Source organism: Emydura macquarii, unplaced genomic scaffold (genome assembly GCF_026122565.2).
Source record: "Emydura macquarii macquarii isolate MOO-44397 ecotype Brisbane River unplaced genomic scaffold, CSIRO-AGI_Emac_v2 contig_3328, whole genome shotgun sequence".
Lineage (NCBI taxonomy): Eukaryota > Metazoa > Chordata > Testudines > Chelidae > Emydura > Emydura macquarii.
This window is the reverse complement of record NW_027133465.1, coordinates 8,249,598-8,271,076: the sequence shown is the minus strand read 5'-3', so window position 1 is coordinate 8,271,076 and position 21,479 is coordinate 8,249,598. Positions and strand designations below refer to the sequence as shown.

General features: G+C 46.0%; 1 protein-coding gene across 4 annotated transcripts in view; it reads left to right on the top strand.

The window, feature by feature from the left end:
- SLCO2B1 (solute carrier organic anion transporter family member 2B1) overlaps window positions 1-5,740 on the top strand; it is an 86,845-nt gene extending 81,105 nt beyond the window's left edge. For all 4 annotated transcript variants that reach the window (XM_067533264.1, XM_067533265.1, XM_067533267.1 and 1 more), the window contains exons 13-15: window positions 2,580-2,644; window positions 3,448-3,568; window positions 5,129-5,740. In XM_067533264.1, the coding sequence (XP_067389365.1) occupies window positions 2,580-2,644; window positions 3,448-3,568; window positions 5,129-5,303 (361 nt within the window). In that variant the 3' untranslated portion in view covers window positions 5,304-5,740. The remainder of the gene's footprint in view (window positions 1-2,579; window positions 2,645-3,447; window positions 3,569-5,128) is intronic.
- The last annotated feature ends 15,739 nt before the right edge of the window (window positions 5,741-21,479 follow it).

The following is a 21,479-nucleotide window of genomic DNA, read 5'->3' as shown; positions in this document are numbered from 1 at the left end:
TTACAGCAGTGTTACCACACTGGGGCTCACGCCCCACTGCCCTGCACCGGATTTACCCCCAGTGCAAAGTGAGCGTAAAAGCGGGTGCTACCAGATCAGCATGAGAGCAGGCATGGGCACTGTGCCCAGCTGTCAGTGTGGGCGGTGGAGAATCAGGCTCACTGATTTCAGAGTTATCGCTGATGCCATCCCAGCCTACAGCTAATCAGCCATCACCTGCAGCTATCCGTATCTGAATACACATCTGTCTGTCTCCTTGTTTCTCTCTGTCTTTCTTAGTGTCTCCATCTTTACACTATAGCAAATCAGAAAGGGGAGGTAGTTTCACCTTCAGCGCTTGACCTACCAGCTGACAGTTTGCTAGCAGGTCTGTGAAGCCCTGTCACCTGTCGGAGCCTCAAACAGTGCTGGAAACGAAGAGCTGCTTGACACTGAAGCGTCAAAGCAGGAGAAATCCTTGGGCCTGATGTTTTCCTCACACAGACCCTTACAACAGGCTGCGCCTCGTGTTAGGAGATCTGGCAGAGCCCCTCTCACAGCGCCTTGACTAAACAGGCTCTTCCCCCCTCTCTTTAAGCAGAGCAGCGAAATCCCTTGCGGAGTTCAGGAACAAGTCAGCACCATTAGGCAACAGTGATGTGGATTGTGGGGTCAACTGTCAGTGCTGAACAGCTGTCAGCATTTCAGCACAATAACTTAACCTCCCAAGTTGTGACATTCTTGGCTGGTTCCATTTTGTTGGAAGTTGGGCTGCTCAGATTTTGTGACAGGAGAGGCTGCTCTGGCAACTTGCTGTGAGTCAGAGACCTGTACCTCACTGCCCTGTACATTTATAATAAAAACCACATAGACGCCGCCATCATTTCAGCTTATAACAATCTCATTCCTCAAAGGTGCATAGGATTTTAGGCCCAGAAGGGACCATAAAGCAGGTCTGATTCCCTGCATAACACTGGCCACAGAGTTTCACCCATTGATCCCTGCAGACGAGGGGATTATTCGCCACAGGAATTGCTCGTTGGAATTCACTGGGAGTGTTTTTGTTGGCTTAGTGGGAGCTGCACTGGGTCCTTGTTGAATTTTTTTTCAATGAAATCTCCCCCATGACCTTGCTGTGACTCAGCCTTAATTCAGTTCGCACAGCGGAAGAAAGTAATTAGAATAATAGACGTGGAGCACTGCAAGGGGGTCAATAGGTCATCTAGTCCAGTCCCCTGCATGCAAGGCAGGACTACGTAATAACTAGGCCATTCCTGACGGGTGTTTCTCTAACCTGCTGTTAAAATCCTCCAATGATAGAGATTCCTCAACCTCCGGGGATGATTTGTTCCAGTGCTTAACTATTCCGACCGTTAGGAAGTTTTTCCTAATGTCCTACCTAAACCGTCCTTACTGCAATATAAGGCCATTGCCTCTTGTCTATCCTCGGAGGTTAAAGAGAACAGTTTTTCACTTTCCTCCTTGTAACAACCTTTTATGTACTTGAAAATTATTATCATGTCCCCCCCTCAGTCTTCTCTTCTCCAGACTAAACAAACCCAATTTTTTCAATCATTCCTCACAGGTCATGTTTTCTAGACCTTTAATCGTTTTTATTGCTCTCCTCTGAACTTTAAACAATTTGTCCACATCTTTCCTGAAATGTGGTGCTCAGAACTGGACACAGCGCTGCGGCTGAGGCCTTATCAGTGCTGAGTAGAGTGGAAGAATTACTTCTCACGTCTTGCTTTCAACACTGCTGCTAATACATCCCAGAATGATGGTTGCTTTTTTTGCAACAATGTTACACCTGTTGACTCATAGTTAGCTTGTGATCCACCATAATCCCCAGATCCCTTTCCACAGTACTACTTTCTAGGCAGTCATTTCCCATTTTGTATGTGTGCAACTGATTTTTCCTTCCTAAGTGGAGTACTTTGCATTTGTCCTTATTGAATTTCATCCTATTTACTTCAGACAATTTCTCCAGTTTGTCCAGATCATTTTCAATTTTAATCTTATCCTCCAAAGCATTTGCAACCCCTCCCAGCCTTGTATCATCTGCAAGCTTTATAAGTGTACTTTCTGTGCCATTATCTAAATCATTGACGAAGCTATTGAACAGAACTGCACTCAGGACTGATTCCTGCAGGACTCCACTCGATATGCCCCTCCAGCTGGACTGTAAACCACTGATAACTACTCTCTGGGAATGTTTTTTTATTGTTATGTGTTGTTATATCTGAGCACCCAAATTCAATGCTAGGGCTTGAAATTATATGGCACAAGGTAGAACAAACTCCTAGCCTTGTCCTCTGCCACTACAGAATATGTTCAACAAATGAATACACATTAATCTTTAAAAACATGTTACAATAAAGAGCAGTGAACTTTTGTGAAGAACATATTGTAATACCACAAAGGAATGGACAGATTATGAGAGCTAACCAAAGCATTATGGCTGTGATACATCTGAAGGAGCAAAGTCAGCCCTCAGTTACACACATGCAAGGGTTTGCATGGATGTAACAAAGGGCCATATTTGTTCCTATTTATGTGTATGGGGATGTATTAATTCTTCATTTGTTTTTGCCTTCCAGGAGCGTTCAGCCTGAAGATAAATCATTTGCTATTGGGATACAGTTCCTGCTGCTGAGAGTTTTCGGTAAATTAAAATTTGTTGTGATGTAGAATTGAAAAGTCATAAGAGATTTTGAATTCACATGGATCAGATGGGACCTCAATAGAGAAACTCAGATGCTATAAAAGAAGGGTATTGTTGATTCAGTAGATATCACACTTTTCTCAGTTGTTGCTGAACCATTATTCCTAACTATGGGGTTCTTTGTTGTTGTTTGAAGTGACTTTCAGATAAGAGGTAAAAACCAAAGTCCTGATCACCTATAGTCATTAAGGATCCAACAGCACTTTCCTCAAGAAAGGGCATGCTAGGTCCTGGTCTCCTGGCCACATTTCAATCTGTGAATTGCATCGAATATTTCCCTTGTAATTTCCGTTCCTCATCCCTTCCTACTAACACTGCTGTCATGTTTTCCTGGTGCAGATTGGCTGCCCCATTTCACCCAGCGGTAGGGAAGAGCCCTTTATACATAGCTTCTCTAACTCACTTTGGGATCTTTCTCAAGAAATGATTATTCTGATTTGCATCTTTGTTTGAGGGATGTGTCAGAATGGCTGAAAATAGCATTCAATTAAAATAATTGTTTTTCTTATGATGGAAATTAATGTTCACCTGGAGAACACTGGTATGGGTCCCAGATGTCCTAATAATAAACATTTTCACACAATAGAGAATGGAGAGGAAGAAGCGACCTGCAGTTCAATAATGCCTGAATAATATCTGAAATCAGTTTAATGTGGTTTTGAGAGACAGTAGGCTGGGGTCTGGCCTAACAGAAAGAAATGCTTCTCATTTAACAAACAAAGTGCTCTCTGCTTGTTCTCCAGCCTGGATGCCAGGACCGGTGCTCTATGGCAGTGCTATCGACACAACCTGCATCCTGTGGGAAAAGAAATGCAAGAAGAACGCAGCTTGCAGATACTATGACAATGATCTCTTCAGACAAAGGTATGGCCTCTGTGAGGCTCCATCAGATACTGCCTCTTCTCAGGATTTGTCTACATTACGGGGGCTACAGTGGCATAGCTACAGCGCTAGCACTGTACCACTCTAACCCTGTAGTGTAGACACACACTACAGCAATCGAAGGGTTCTTTCCATCTCTGCCATAACGCCACATCCACAAGCGGTGGTAGCTAGGTCAACAGAAGCATTCCTCCATTGACCCACCCACGTTTAAGTCAGCGTAAGTGTGGTGCTGAGGGATGTGCATTTGTTACACACCCTAGAGCATCGTTGCTGTGCCAACCTAAGTTTTACATGTAGCCCAAACCACGCTTATTATCATACATTGGTGGCGTCCTTAAAAGAAAATTGAGGAATCTACTCAGATAACAAGGTGATGAACATGGGATGGATGGACTGGAAATTGACATCATAAGATTTCTAGGCAGACTTCCTACTCTGCTACAGTGATGCGGCATTAATAGCTTATTAAAGAGCTTTCACAAAAAGGTCCCCACTTTCCCAGCGAGAACCCCGTGTGCAGTGAGGTGCATGGGCCGGCAGGGAAATGGGATAAAGGGCTAGGACGTCTGGTCGTTTGTCCCCATTTCAATAAAGACGCTATCGCCCAATGGTCCCCAAGGCCAGGAGGCAGCACTGCCTGGCAGACAGACTGCTAATGAGCTGCCCTTGCTGCCAAGGTTTGTCCTCACCACCTGAAACAGGCTCTAAGGGTCGAGCTCCGGGCTCAGGTTGAAGGGGGGCAAAGTGTTGTCGTGGGGTTGAGGGGTGTTCTCCACAGGACGGTTTATTGAAATTACCTCACACATGGTGCAAGCCTCTGGCAAAAAACAATTTCTTCACCAGAATGAGCCCGTGAAGATCCCTCCTCTCTGTCAGGGATAATAAAACAGTATCCAGAGATGGAATGACCTCCAGCAGATACAGGGAAATCCTACCAAACCCCTCCACAGTTTGATGCCAGAATTAACACGGGGCACCCTTGAACCTCTGAGAGCTCCCTCCAGCAGATCTCATGGACGCGACGGTCGGAAGGGACCAATATGGTCATCTAGTCTGATCTCCTGCACAACGCAGGCCATAGACCCTCGCCCACCCACTCCTGTAATAAACCTCTAACCTACGACGTAATCGCTGACGTACTGTGGCATAATCCTGTCAGTGTCTGCACTGGCAATGCTTATCTGAGGAAGGGCTGCAGAATCATTAGGCGGTTGGAAGGCTGGTTGCTTACATCGAGTAGGATTTGCTACTGGTGCGAGCAAGTGCTACTCAGCCTGGGTGCGGAGACACGGTTCATTTTATTTTCCAATCCTTTGTATCAGTAAAGCTATCACTGAGGTCAGTATTCAGCCGACACTGACGCTTGCAGATTTCCTATCCATTTATGGATGAAACCGGCTTTCCCTATTAATTGACTGAAAAAGCTCTTGACCTAAACTCAGTGCTCCTTTGATGCATGTCGGAAGGCTTGTTGATTGATAGATGCTGTACCCTGAAACTTACCATATTACCTTGACCTTTTGTGTTTCCGTACCTTAGATTCCTGGGGCTCCAGTTTTTCTTTGAAGTGGGAGCTTTTCTGTGCTTCGTGGCTGTGTTTGTCATTCTCAGACGACAAGAGAGAGAGACCAGGAATGCCACAGAGCCAAAAACAATCCCAGAGAAGGAGAAGCTGGCAGAAAAGTCAAGAAAAAACCTAGACTCCAAAGTCTGAGTCAGAGAACGTGAATCACATTCCATATCTGCTGCCCAGAGAGGCACAAGGATTTGTCACTGTGAAGGGGGGGGGGTAGAGGGGGTGCTTGGAAAGAGACTTGACAGGAGATAAGCTTATCTTTATCTTTGTCTTTATCTTTGGGATCTGCAGCTTTTCTTCCTTCATCTGTTTTTATCTGCTAGTTTACATCTACCCAGGTCTGACTGGTGCCTGATTGCTTGTGTGATTGGGTTAGTCCCTGTGGACACTGCAGCCGTATAGAGCTATTTCTTCCTAAGCAGTCATTCGGCTGGCGGGCTGAATGATGCCAGCACCGAAGCACTAATACATACAGCTACATTGGTTTTATAACTGGTTTTGTACAGTACACAAATGTCTGTCTGTATCCATGTACAGTATTCTGTTCTTGCCCATAAACACCAATTCTCACAGCACTACAGCACCGTCTTCTTTTTGCTGCTACATATGCATGGGGTGACCCGCTGGTTGGGAGGGAGAAGAAGTGGGACATGGGAAGGTTGGTCTGTAACAGGGTGTACCGGCCCTTTAAGCCTTAAGGAGCCAGAAGACCCTGTTCCAGGGATGTTGGTGTGAGCTCAGAAACCAGCTGCATCCAGAAGAGAGGAGATGGTTCCAGGGAGTCAGCGATGGGGTGGGAATATCCCAGGACACACTCATTTTAAGGGCCCAGGATCAGAAGCCCTGTAGTGTAAGGTGGAGCAGATTCCCTGGCCAACCGGGAGACACTTTCAGAAGGAGACGTGTATATGCCGCCTTCTCTCTCAGAACAGGGTGCGCATAGACAGAGGAAGGAAGCCTGAGCTTCCTCTGAGTAGAATAAGGTTTCCGTGGAGGACAGGAGTGTTGGAGATGAGTATGAATGATGGGGTTACTATGGTCTATCTTGCATTTGGGACACTGAGACAAATGGCAGATCTGCTACATGGACCCTGAAAGGAACTGTGGCACTGTCCCTGGAGAACAGGCTCTGAGTAGAAAGGGGGCAGCATGCTGGGAATGTTGCGTGCCTTTGCAATAATGATCTGCAGCTTTACACGTGTGGTTGTCAACGCACTTTGCAGCGGCCCATGAGTATTACTGGCCCCATTTTACAACCAGGGAGACTGAGGCAGAGTGGAGTCAAGGGACATGCCCAAGATCAGAAAGCCAGCCAGTGCCCTAAACAGGATTAGAACCCATCTCACCCAAGTGAGAGATGTAACCTGAGGCTAAGCCACTAGGCCACTGTGCCAAGATCTACCTCTTAGGCCACTTCAGTGGGGTGCTGAGATTGAAGGGTCAGATTCAGCTGTAATTTAGGGGTAAAAGTCACCTCTGTTTTATTTTAACCGGAGTTAGTTCACCAACGCCACAGCAGTCTCTGCATTCTTTCCACCTGGGAGACCTTCTACCCACCATTGGCAAATGGTTGATCGTGGTCTGCAAGTACCTACATGGAGAAGAGATTTCTAATAGTAGACAAGTCTTTAATCTAGCAGGAAGAGCCATAACAAGAGACGGGAAGTGAAAGCTAGACAAATTCATTCTAGAATTAAGGCATGGTTGCTGGGTTTTTTTTAAACAGTGAGGATAGTTCATCATTGGAACAACGTATCAAGTGTGGTAGAGGATTCTCCATTATTTAGTCTTCATGTCAAAAGTGGGTGTCTTTCTAAAAGAGGCGCTATAGCTCACACAAAATGGATGGGCTTGATGCAGAAATTATTGATTAAGATTCTCTGACTTGTGTTAAGCAGGAGGTCAGACTAGATAAACCTAGTGGTCCCTTCCGGTCTTAAAAGCTAAGACCTGGGTATGTCTACACTGACAGCGGCAAAGTCGCTGCCGTCAGATTGACTTCTCTGGATCGACTAAGCAGTCAGTGTAGACTCACTCAATCCATCAGGAATTCGACGTACTAAAACCACCTCCGCAAGTGGCGCAGTGCAGTGAAGACACCGCGCAGGTGCTCTGTGTAGCTTGCGTAATTCCCATCGACTGCCGCCGAATCACCGGGTAAGTGTAGATCAGGCCTGAATGATGTTAGGTTGCATCCGCACCGCATGCTTTTGAGAAGGCACAGTCCTTGATGCCTTCTATGAATGATTCTCAGCTCTACGAGCAATTCCTTGCCTTCCAATCAGCACAGTTTGACCTGAAAACATTCAGAGGCATGATCCAAACCTTAACAAATGAATAAGAACTCCATTGGTTCTTACTGGCAGGACACACTTGGTAATCAGTGACCATAGAGAGGGATGAACTACCGGGAATATCCACATGCTTGGAATCCTGGATGAGATTAGTGAGCTACTGGCCCAGAGGTTAAAGGTGTAAGGCGTGCTCCAGCAAACTCTCCCCTTCCTTAGCAGTACGAAGGGCTTCAAATGCAGGAGGGAATGAGCCAGGGCTGCTCCTGTGAGTCAAGGTTTGCACTATCTATTAGTAGAATTTATTAATGCTAATATTTCCACTCCTATAAGACCCTTCACAAGAGGATCTCAAAGCACTTTTGGGAAATTAATTAAATCTGGCTTGCAACACCTCTCCCAGGAAGTGAAGTATCCCTGCCTTATTTTAAGCATGGAGCAAGAGGGATTAACAGACAGGTCCAAGCACCACAAACGAGTCAGTATCAGAGCCAAGAATTGACCTCAACTGTCCTGATGCCCTGGCTGTTCTTCTAACCACTGGACCACACTGTCTCCATAAAACCATAGAAGATTAGGGATGAAAGGGACCTCAGGAGGTCATCTAGTCTAATCCTGCCTCTCCTCCACTTAAAAGGTTACCAAAATGTTGCATAAAAATACATTCTCACAGTCACTTGTATGATGATGTTGAATTTGGATGTTATACTGGATTGCTGGGCAGAGACCTTGTCTACCTTATATTTTGTACTGTGCATCTTGCCATCATTGAAGTAATTCTACCGGCTGAGAAGGAAAGGGAAACCAAGTACAAATAAGAAACGTTGTTTTTTTAAAAAGAAATAACTGGACAAACAGCATAGACAGTGAAAGGTCCTGCAGAAACATACACGACAGTTCCATGTGGGATGGGTGACAGTGAGATCGTGTGCCTAGTGATTAAAGCAGGAGTCAGGCAATCTGGAGCCTTCTCCCAATTCGGACATTGACGTCCTCTGGGACCTTTAACAAATCTCTTCACATCTCTGTGCTTCAGTTGCTCCCTTTTGAAAATAAAGAAACTCCACAGCCACATACAGCTGCATCATTACACAAGCAACCTTTCACAATGACAGCAGGGCTACAACGCGGAGGCAGTAGGGCCCTTCCAAGCGTCCCCTCTGTTATAAATCACTGTGAGATCCTTGGCTACGGAAGTGCAAAGTATTTCTTTCTGAAACTTCCCCTAATTGAGCCAGCTGTTCTTTAATCCTCCCGATTACCAAACAGTTGCTGAAAATGAGCCAGTTGTGCTGTTTGCTAAAAAAAAACCCCACAACGCAGGCAGCAATTTATCTTGTGATGTTCAATACAAACTGCACGTGCACTAATAAAGGGTGAGCCCATTTGCGCTCCCTAGAATCTGCCGGTCTATTTCTGACAACGGATGGACGGAACAATCCCCCAGCCATTCAGCTGGAACAAAGGCAAATCTTACTGGGCTTGTGAATGAGCTGAATGCAAATCACAGTAATGGCCTGGCTCTCTCAGTGCATTCAAGCATTGGCTTCTTCCCGCTGCTGGCTTAAAGGCTGTGCACCTATTTGCCCACTTTGGACGTTCATAGCAGATCATGCAGAGATTGTTTTCTCCAGCCACGGCACAAACTGGTGCAGCAGGAGCTTTTCCCTCCCTCGTTACCTCTCCATGAGAAGAAGGTATCCTGCTGGTAACGAATCAGCGACAATTGCTAACAGCTCTGTGGTCAAAGTCAACAGCCGTTATTAGGTGTTTGCTGTTGTAATATCCACGATCTGGAACCTCAGTTGCTATAAACATAAATAAACGTCCTCCCCCCCCCCCCCCCCAACGCCAAAAGAAATCTACAGCAGGTTTGAGTTGTGAGGAGAGATTAAGAAAATGAAGTAAGTGAGGGGCAGCACCACCAGCTAGCTAGCAGGGAGCAGACAGATAACAAGCTGCAGATATGTGAAGCGTGTAGACACCAAGGAAACAGAGGGTTTGTTTAACGTGACACAAGGGGCCGCATGTGGGAGGAATGGGAGGAAATGAAGCAAAGGAAAATATAACATCAAGGAACACTTCCTAGTGCTAAAGGTTATTTGGCTGCCAAAGCTCCAGCCCGAGATATTTAAAAATAGTTCTTAGAAATGATTTGAGAAGACAGTGTAGGGAACAATTGTGCATTGCAAAGGGAGGGGTGATATGAGCCAAACCCATCTCTGGGGTAACGCCACTGACTTCCATAAGCCTGGCCTCTTTGTATTCTAGGCTGGTTAAAGGAGAGCAGGGATAACACAGCAAAATCATCTCTGGCCATGTACTTCCTGAAGAGACCGTTTTCTGTGTAGCACTTTGCCATGGTGGGGCATGCAGCTTGCGAAGACAGACTGTGATGGCGGGCCTGTGAAAACGCACCAGCTCTGCAGAGCTGAGCAAGAGGAAACATAACAGGAAGGAAAACTGCTTCCTGGTTAAAAGGGAAGGCAATTAAGCCAGTTGCAAAATGTTTGCTTTAGGGACACAGCTGCATGTCTCTGCCAAATATAAAGGGCCACTTCCAGAAAGGCGTGCTGGGAAAGTGTTCCCGTTGGAGGGTATTGCTAAATACTGAATGCTGAGTGCAGCAAATTCACTAAATGCAAGAGGTGGTGTATTAAATATCACTGCAGATAAGGTAACTTATCCCAGCAGTTCCCCAGCTATCCCTAGCTGGAGTCCTGACACCCGCTCAATCAAGCAAGAGGCAGAGCAACTCTTCACAAACAAGACTGTGCATATACATGCAAACGAATCATTTAGTGTGGATGTCATGCAAAAACTCATGGTAATGCTTGCTAAACAGCCACTGAATTTGGTTTGTGTCTCTCTCACTGGGACAGGAAGGAATCCAGGTATTTTTTAAGCTGGGATTCACTTCTGTAGCTAATCACAAGGCTTTTTCTTGTGGAAGAGAGGAAAGGTAAAACTTTCAAACATCTTAATATTCCCTGAGTCTGTTTATCTCCTGCTACTTCGCTCTTCCTCGCAACCACCTGCCTATCAGAATCAAAATCCCAAAGATTTTTTTGTTAAGCCATCCAACTCAGAGACCGTCAATAAAACCACGATCACACAGTGCAAACAAAGCTCATACTACAAAAACTCCATATTTGAGTGGATAATCCCTGCAAGCAGCTCATGACCAACCCACCAGCAGAAGTTTGTTTTCACAAACCATTCGTCAAATGGTTATGAATAGCGAAGAGATATAGAAAAATCACAATCTGTTCAGAGACAATTCATGAACAGGAAAAGAGCTAAATTCATCAAATGCAGAGCAGTGGAAAAGGACCTTAATAAAACAAGCATTGCTGAAACATGGTAGGCTATCAAAAATAAATGGGATACTGTAATAGCTGGCTATAAGCTATTCAGAAAGTGCGGAGTAGGTCACAGCGGTGGCAGAGTGGAACTGCCCCGGCACCATTCCATAGAATCAATGAGATAACTTTTTGGAAGAAAAAGAACGGCAGATGAAATTAAAGACAACACATTAAAAACTGGACAATGGAAATCCTTTACCACACAATAGTTACCTTGTGGCAATGAGTTCCGCAGGTTATCACTGAGGCCAATAGCTTAGTTAGATTCAAAAAAAGTCTGGACATTTCTGTGGATACTAAGACCATCCCGAGTTCCATTAGAGAGAATTAAAAATGTAAAGGGACATAAACCCTCCTGTGTTAGGGCAGAAGGCAGCCTCCAACTGAGAGTGGTTAGAAGGAGACTTCCTTTAAAGACACGTTGGTCCATAATTGGCCAGTGCACGGTTTGCTACACCTTCCTGTGAAACACCTGTTAGTGACATCAGCCAGAAGCAGGATACTGGGCTACAGGGAAGTTGAAGCTAGACAAATCCAGCCTGTAAATGAGGAGTGCATTTTTAACAGTGAAACTAATTAACCATTGGATTCATCATCACTGACGCTTTTTAAATCAAACTTGGATGTTTTGCTAAAAGATCTGCCCTAGGAATTATTTTGGGGTATGTCTCTGGCCTGTGTTATACAGAAGGTCAGACCAGATGATCACAATGGTGCCTTCTGGCCTTGGAATTTATGAATCTATGGACTCTGGGTCTGGTTTGGCCTGGCTATTCCTGTGTTCCAAATAAAGCATTTGTCGTGGATTCTTCTCCCAGCTGAAGGCTCATCTAGCAGCTGGCTAGATGAGATGAAACTAGGTTCCTGCATGGAAAATGTAGTAAAAATGTGCACCTGTCATCTATTGGAAGTGGCTTCCAACACAGCAATCAGCCACTTGGCTGTTGCAGCCGGGCCTGTTTTAGCGAGCAGCACGAGCCAGTTTTAAAACCACCATTTGAAAATACTTGACCCGAGCTAAAGGAGACTCTCCAGCAATAAAGCAGTGTCATGCTTCCCCAGCCATTAGAGGGTGATCTCATCCTGGACCTGTGAGCAGATCAGACACGCTGTCCCCGGGGTTCTTAGCCTGGGGACAGGGTTGCGACTGTCAGGAGGATCACAAAGAAGATGGCACAGAAAACATATAAAACAATAAAAAGGTCTAAACCTGGACTAAACGCCCCAGAAATCACCCATCAGACCTACAGGGACCAGGCAAGTTCAAGTCCTTCCAACCTTTCGGCAGGGTTGGGTCCCTTCTTTGACCAAAAGCTCACGTCTGTTTGTTGAATCAAAAAGAAGGCCCTCTCTGTCGGTTCAAGCTGGCCCTTTTATAACCCAAGTTCTTTCTTTGTCTCTTGAAAACCCAGCTTGAACCAGTATATGCAAACCAGGTCCTTCTCTGGAGCTGTTTACGGTCTCAGGGATGGCAAAAATTACACCCCCCACACACTGTTTTCAGTTCCTTGGGGAGCTGGGTTAACCCTCCCCTAGCCCGCAACGATCCACGTAACAGCCATAAAGTTAACTACAAGAGTCTCAAGATATTCCTCTGTCTGTCATATCTGTCGCAACAAGCCTCCGGGGGTTACCACCACCCGACCTTCCCATAGTGCTAGATGGGAAGATGGTCCTGAGTGGTTTCCCGTGTGGAAAAGTTTTATTCCACTGAGGGCTGTGGTGACACATGCTGGGTGCATTACACCAGGCAATCAAAAAGCTACAGCTGCTCAAGGGTTCTATGCGCTTTCCCTGAAGCATTAACTCTTTCAGGAGCAAAGCCCTCTGAAACAACATCAGACTTCAAACCTTCGTACAAATGGCCTGCAGCCATTGTGCCGTAGTCGGTGATCTTGTGGCAGCTTACAAGCTAAGCAGGGCCAGGAACAATATTTGGAGACTACCACAAGGTGCCCACCTGCCACAGAAAATGGTGTTTCTGATTAAAACAAAGCCCTAAATAATTTGTCATCACTAAAAATCGCCTCACACTTTTTACAAGGGACTTGGGGTTAGTCCCAGCATTCTGGACAAATATCAGTTCCTGGGATTCCATTCCAGATTACTCTGCAGGTACTGCCATGTCATGTTTCAGGTGCCAGGTGATGTTTTTGTTTGCTTGTATAACCTGCAGAAAGTAACTTTGCCCCTAAGAAGTGAATCTGCTCTGATAGACCATGACAGAGACAAGCAACTTACTGCTGATATGTTCAGCTTCTAAGAAGACATGCATCACAAGTAACAACAAACCTTTTTCTTAGATCTACCTGCCTATTCATTCAGTTAAACAGAACTTGGAAGACTATATGTAATATCACCAGCCAGTGACCTCCAGTAATATTCTTTAATTACTACGCTGAAGTACTTTGTGGTGTTTGACTGCCCTTTTAAAGAGGTGCTTGCGTTTCTGAGAAGGTACCTGGGTTAATGTTCCCCACCAGTGCTATGATCCCAAACAGAGCTGATAATCTTACATTTACACATTGGTTTTCATCCAAATTAATCTCAAAACACATTTGAAAAGGACCCTATATAATGTGCCTATAAGAATGCTTTCCACCCAGTGATGAAATGCAGCCACCTCTGGAGTGAAACATAGCAGTTGTTTAACACCAACAGTTTATGACAGGAAGTGAAAAATATCATAGCCGACTGAAATATGAAGGGGAAATTAGGTAGGCAGAATGTACTGTACTTCCCAGGTTGGAATTTGCCCGAGCCACTGGGTCTTTATTATAAAATACAAGAGTTTTATGTTCACCACATCCCTTTAAATGAAACGAACATTTAACGAAATTCACTTACTGTTTTAGCTCAAGAACGCGAGACCGTGTGCACACAAATCCCTCATTTCTGAGAATATATCTTTGTCTACTGATGAATTATACACATGCGCCTATTAATCTATGTCACTCTTTTTTCCCCACACCATGCCTTCTCGAAGGACTGAGACAAGCAGAGTGGCATAAATCAGGCTCTCCATTTTGTGTTTAGAGACAGGATAAGTAATGATCACTCATGAAATATGAAATGCATCTCACTTCTAATGAGTTTGGGTGAGGAGCTTGTTTTTGAAGGTCCTGCAATTACTCTGGTGAAGGAACGGGATCCTTTATCCGCAGCATCAGCTAAAAGATGATTGTATCACAGTTAGCATTCCTTCTTTCATCCTAATCTGTTGCATTCAGGGCACTGAAGGACAGAATGTGCTTTCCAACGCTACTGATAAAGACTCTCATAACATTTCAATCCCTATCCCCTAGCTTTTCTACTTCAAATAACTTTTGCTAAGGAGTCTGGACCCTTAGATGGTTCCAAGTTGTGCACATATTTAAAACCTTGAAAGTGGGGACATACAATTCAGAGTCAGCTTCAGAGAACAGCACACTCTTATGGCAGGCAATTTCCTTGGCTGGTCTCTTTGTTGAAATCCTTTTGCTGTCACAGTGTATTGAATAAAGTCTCTCCTTTTCTCAGCCCCGCTTTCCCTTCTTCTGCTTCTTGTGCTGAAGTTAAAATCCCATCTGGGTGACCTAATTACACAGCAGAAATGGGATGTATCCAGACACCCTCACACTCTGGAGTCAGATGCACAACCAAACTTCTGGGCTCAACTCTGTTTCTAATATAATAACCCTACCAGACTATTAAAGCACTTTGCAGCCCTCCCCTGGCTCCCTCTTCTCTACTGTATCAAATATAAGCTACTCTTTTTTACTGTCAAGGCCCTTCACAGCTTAACCTCACCCTGCCAATCATCTCTCATTCAGTAATGAAAGGTTGACTCCCATACTTGATTTGTAAGGAAAGAGGTACCGGCCTCAAGCAATTTTTTTCCTTTCATAACTGATGCAGAAAGCCCAGAGGCACTGGGGCTATGAGCCACCAACCCTAGAGATGCCAGGGTTTAGCTCTGGCCAGTCCCAGCACAAATTCAGCCCTGGCTGACTCCATGACTCCAGTCTCCATTGCCCTCTCGTTACATTTTCAAACAAGCACCTTCCTGCTTTCTCTCATCCTGTCCCTCGTGCTTCACAGCAGCTCCCCGTAAACATCCACAAAACTAACTTCCAAACCCACCTTAAAACTCTCCTCTGCCGGGAGGCCTACAAACAATTTTATAATGGTTAGACTGCTGGTATGTGGAGCCCACAGTCTAGCACATTGACCAATATTGTCTCCTGGGATGCTTCCAACATCTGCCCAAGAGCGTAAGTACCAACCTCAGGGCAAAACTGTTCCCAGATTGGTCGTGAGTTCTAAACTTCGATTTCGCCAGCCCATTGCACCAAAGGCAAACTCCTCCGGCACATTAGCAGCCTTAACACAGAGTCGAGGACATGTCCTTTGGGTACTTTGGTCCGTCTCGCCACCCAGATGAGCAGACCTTTCTGACAGATGGCCCCCTTACTCCAAGAAGCAATATTCAGGTTACTCTGAGGCCCAAGGAACCAGCCATTTACCCCAGGTCAACTGGGCCTTATATCTCACACCAAGGACAATGCCTGTAGTCAATCCTATAATAAACTATATGCAGATTTATTAACTAGAAAAAGGAAACTAGAGTGTTATTTCCAAGGTTAAAGCAGGTGAATATAGACATATGGATGAGATAGTCCTAGGTGTTAAAAGGGAATATAGACTTCCATAATAAGCTCTATTTGTCTGTTAGGGCTAACTCAGTCTAAGCAGCTGGGGATCTCTTGTTTATGCCTAGGAAACTCATTGCCCTCCTCTACCCCAAGTCCCAACAACATAGAAATCCTTAGTTCCCTTTGGTTTAGGGTTTTTATCTCCCTCCTGCTATGTGCTCTCAGCTGCTAAGGTAACAGATGGGAGGCTTGCACTTCCATGATTCATCTTCACAGGGAGGAAAGACAAACAAAAATAAGAGTCTTCAGTCCTTTTGCTGACAATTCCTCAGTCCAGATGTGGGGAGTTTCCTGTTGTGAAATCCAGCCATAACCTGTCTGGTATCAACAGGTCTCCTCTTTCGGGAAAAGCGAAACAATTTCTGTAGAAGAAATTACTCATTAGTTATTGTCCCTCTTCTGCATAGTGATTGATACAGTCAGAGGCTCAAATATTACATTACAATATGGAATACTGATATTACAAGTAAGATCAATGCAGGCAGCAATTCACAAAAAATCAACAGTCCAAACACTAAACACTTTCTTATCATTCTAATAATTGTTTCCTTGCACTTGCCCATCTGTCCATATCCGTCTTTTGTCTTATACTTCGGTTGTAAGGTCTTTGACTTTTTGTTCTGTGTTTGTACAGCGCCTAACACAACGGGGTCCTGGTCCATGATTGGGGCTCCCAGAAGCCGCAGTAATACAAATAATAAATAATAATTTCCAAGGGCCTTGAAAGTGAAGACAAGCAGCTTAAGTTTGATGCAGTACGGAAAGGGGTAGAAGAATGCAAAAAGGGAGCTGGGTGGCACCTCACTCTTCTAGGCTGCTTTGAAAATCCCAGCCTAAGTGACGTGCCCAAGGACACTCAAAACCTGTGGCAGAGCAGGGAATTTAACCCAGTCTCTCCACACCTAGCTCCCTAACCACTGACCAGCTTTCCTCTCTTGTGAGTCAGACTGTATTTTGAGTACAACCCTGCTTAGCCACAAGTCCCCAGGACATGCAAAATCTTCAGATAAAGAGATTTCTGGTTGGAAGGGTTTGAAATGCGCATGCTTCATGTCCCCAGTGCAATGGAGAGAGGCCCATCTGGTTTCATTAGGCCGGTAAGGAAAAGGCAACACTTCAGTCTGGGTGATAGCAGTTTTAGAAAAATCCAGTGATGCATCATTAATGTGTCAGTTACACAGCAGATGGCCCACACCGCGAAGCCCTGATCAGGCTCCGAATGTCCCCCCCTGTTTGAAGCTGGAATTTTGGTTCAGGCTCATCCATGTGAACTCGCCAATAAACAGCAGAACTTCAATACTAGCATTTTTGTGATATGCTTTTTTCATCCCTTTTGCTTCCTCTCTGCTCATAATCCGGTTTCTCAGAAAATGAACTCATCTCTTTCCTGTTTGGGAGTTCTAGAGAACTTGGACTTCCTAGCCTAAAATCCACACAGTGAAGCTGGCAAGTGGTAATTATAGATCCTCACGATCACAATCATAATCATAAATCATCTCTCACTGTTTCCTGGAAACCAGGAGATTCCATTTGGGTTTGCTTCTTAGTTCCAGCAAAGACCTTACTCCCAAAACCATTGCTCTGCAGAGAGCATGCATGCACCGCTCCACCCCCTCCGCTGCAAACTGCCTTCGGCAGACGGCACAGTCTTGTCGGGTGTGTTTTATGGTGCAGTTTAAACCATTTGTGACATTTAAGCTAAAACAACACGAGTCTAAATTGTGCACTGCAGAATGTGAAAGCAGGTCCAAAATGGGTAATTTAAGCAAAGCAATAACTCCCCTCCACACGCATCTAATTGTGTCTATAGTCCCCACCACTGCAGTAACTGAACATGTCATATACACTAATGAATGTAGTCCCACAATCCCCTGCGATGTAGGGAAGTTATCACCTTTGTTCAGATGGGAAACTGAGGCACAGAGAGGCTGTGTCCTGAGGGCTCTGTGTGTGGACAGGGTGGGGTTTAAACGTGTCTGAGCCCAGATATACGATGCAATGTAGATATACCCTGAGAGACTCTCATTCGCCCGTTGCAGAAGTAGGACTCAACCCCACAACTCCTGAGTCCCAGTTCAATGCGCAAACTGCAAGCTGTCAGTGGGACAGTCAGCCAAAACATTCGGCAGTCGGCTTGACAAAACCCTGGCTGGGATTATTTAGCTGAGGTTAGTCCTGCTCTGAGCAGGGGGTTGGACTAGACACCTCCTGAGGTCCCTTCCAATTCTATGATTCCCCGTTTGCACCCAAGACCAAGCGTGAGGTTTCCATCCTTTTGGAGCCAGTTCATTCTCCTGCAGCGTTTGTGGCCCTGCTTTTGGGACCCGGGAAGTGGGAGTGGCCATCAATGGAAGTGAAATAAACTCCTGTGACTTTCATTAGGCAAGCTGTAAAAACCGCAAAGCCCTGGTTGCCTAATCCTGACTGAACCGATTGCTCCTGGCACTCACCACTCCAGGGCCTGGCTACCACTCCTTTAAACTCTCCTCCCAGCTATTAACTCTCCTGCCGCAGCACACACATCACCAACAGCCCCGCGAGAAGCATTGATTCGTCTGTGTTGTTCTTAGGTTATGGGGCTGGCCTTTGGCATTGCATGGCGTGCTCATTTTGGCACAGCTCCCCCCTTACCACCTAGAAGCTGCATCAGCACCACAGCAGCTGGAACTAGGGTGACCAGATGTCCCAATATTCTCAGGACCATCCCGATGTTGGGGGCTTTATCTTATGTAGGCTACCTATTACCCCCTTATTGTCCCCCCGTCTCCATTTTTCACACTTGCTGTCTGATCCCCCTCTATGGAGCAAACAGCCATGGCCAGGAGCTGCATCGCCATTGCATCTCCAGCCTGGGCACACTCCAGCACAGCTTGAGAAGCTGGGCTCCTTTAATGGCACCACACACACACAAACACACACACACACAAACACACACACACACGCGCCAGCAGCAGCCGCCAGGGCCAAGGGGGATGTGTCGTTCAGCCCCTGACATTTTAAGTCTGGAAAGAAAAGGGTTAAACTTTTGTTGAAGTTCTGGGCGAGAAACCTTTAGCCCTGTAAAGAGAAATAGCTCCCAATCCTCCTGTGGTTTCTGTTTTTGTCTGCAAGTAAAAGTGAAAATGCTGCATCAGAGGCTGCTTCCTGATACCCCTCTGACCCCAGAGATGTGGAGCGGGAAGGGGAACCAAGAAACTGTGAGCCTTCCTTCTGGTCACTTACCCTTAAAGGTCTGAGTATGTCTCATGCGAGTGGCCACCACCCAGCATGACTGCAGTACAATCCTTACCCCCAGCACGGAATACGTAGATCAGGCAATATTTACTTAGAGGGAACAGCGTTCTGGCTACCCAGGGTGAAATGTGCGCCTGAGCTGTTCTGCACTGTCGCGCACGGACTGAGGGACTTTCTGTAGATTTGGGGTATTTCCATTGCTTTAAGCTTCCATTTAAAAAAGAATCCCATCTTTCCAGCTTGTGCAAAACCCCTTCCTTAGTACAGGGACCAGTTATTCAGGAAGGTGCAGAAGCCAGCAGCTCCCACTGGGAAGTCCCTGGGCAGATTTTCAACAGAGCTCCGCTCCCAGCACGCTGAAAACCCTGGCTGCAGAGAACTGCACTAAGGGCCTGATCCAAAGCCCCTGGAAGGCCATGAGAGTCCTTGGATCAAGCCCTAATCTCTTCCATATGCTGCACGAGGGGGAATCGAATGCAACTTTCCTTTTCTAGCTTCTTTCATCCAAATGACGCCCTGCTGGCTTCCAGGCTAGATAACACAGTTTGAGTAAACTAAAAACCAGGAAGAGGGAAGTTAGATCCCAAACAAACATCTCCCCTGTTGAAGAAAGATTAATTCAAACTGGAACAGGTGCAGAGAAGAGCTTCTGGGATGGTCAGGGGAATGGAGGGCCTGTCTTATGAGAGGAGACTGGAAGAGCTTGGAAAGAGAAGGCTGAGGGGGGATCTGATTGCTCTCTATAAATACATCAGAGGGCAAACACCTGGGAGGGAGGCGAGCTATTTAAGCTAATAGATAATGGTGGCACAAGAACAAATGGGTATAAACGGGCCAGAGGAGTGAGGTTCCGGAACAACCTCCCAGCAGGATTTGTGGGGGCATGAGAGAGCGGGACAGATTTCTGAGTGGGATTATAGGGTCATTGCTTGTGATGGTGGAAGGCAGGGCTCAGCGGCCCTGAGATGTCCCTTCCAGTGTACACCTTATGTCCCTAAAGCTCTGGGCTTCTGCTGGGCACTTACAGGGGTCAGGAAGGGATCTACCCTCCCTCCCACAATGTATTCTGGCCTTTGTTTCTTTTTGTCTCCTTCCTCCCAAGCAACACAGATGGCCCTGGCTGGAGAGGGACGCTGGACAGGGCGAGCCAGAGCTCTGATGGCACCGAGCGTCTCTCCCCGCAGCTGCTTAGCTGACTGGTGCTTGCTCACGCGTTCGGAGTCTAACTGATCAGCACACAAGGGATCGGGAAGGAATTTTTCCCCAGCCCAAACTGGCAGCGAACCTGGGGGGTTTTCTGCGTTCCTCTGCAGTGTGGATAGCAGGTCACTTGCCAGCATTATCTGGGTATATCTCAGTTAATCAGTTCCCTGCCACTGCAGGAACCTCGGGCACTGGTGCACCTTGATCTCTCCTGTTCTCTGCCCGTGGCACATAACAGGCCAGTCTCCTGTGACTGGAATACTTTGGTCTAATTTCAGTTGCTGGGTTTAGTGTGCGGGTGGCTGGGGGCGGCTGGTGGCCTGTGATACACAGGAGGTCAGGCTAGATGCCTCGGTGGTCCCTTTTGGCCTTAAATGCTACGTCGCTACTTCTTAATAGTAAAACATGGGAAGAGGGAAATTAAGCAGCAGCAAAAGCTGGAGAGCTAAAAACAGATGAAGTCTGAAATGAGATGGAAAATCAGTGAAGGGGAGGAACTCCAGGGTGGCTGCTTCAGGCTGCAGGAGCAGCAGGGGGAAGGGTTTTGGACACATTTCTCTTCATTTCAAATGGTGGCTCAGGACCACTAATTTTAAAATAATTGACTCAGAAAAGACGAGGGTTGGAAGGGACTGCAGGAGGTGTCTAGTCCAACCCCCTGCTCAAAGCAGGACCAACCCCAACTAAATCATCCCAGCCTGGGCTTTGTCAAGCCGCAGCTTAAAAACCTCTAAGGATGGAGATTCCACCACCTCCCTAGGTAACCCATTCCAGTGCTTCACCACCCGCCTAGTGAAAAACATTTTCCTAATATCCAACCTAGACCTCCCCCACTGCAACCTGAGAGCATTGCTCCTTGTTCTGTCATCTACTAATTTTGCTCAACACGAATGTCACAGTTCTAATCTGGGGTCAGATACTGCAACCCCTTGTGTGAGGCATTCCAATGGGATTACGCCCCTAAATCAGGGCAGCATGTGGGAGGGCAGCAAGGCTTTGAAGGCTCCTGCCTGGTTTTCTTATCCACTGTTCTAACACTTTCATCCTGGGATCGGAACGCCTGTCTGCGCTGTATGGAGCTTTTGAGTCTTCAGTGTTGTTAGTAATATTCTACTAATGTCCTCGATTGCAAACCCATTGTACTAGGTGCTGTACAAACCTCAGAGACAGTCTCTGAGCCAAAGAGTTTACAGTCTAAATAAACACCACAAGCAAAGGATGGAAGGGGACACAGAGGTGGGAAATAACTTGACCACGGTCATCCTGTGGATTGGTGGCAGAGCAGGGAATAGAGCCTGGTGTCCTGACACCAAGTCTGTTGCCCTCAACCACTTTGCCTCTCCTAGAAAAGGGATTTTTTTTTTAAATGTCAGTTTAACATGATTCGTGCTTTTAAAATCACACGTTTACCGTGTCACTACAGAATGTTTTTGTAGCATAGCATCAAAGTCGCATTAAAGGGGGGGGAAACGACCCAGGAAAATACATGACACTGCATTTGTTGAGCAAGATTCTGTGTCATCGGCT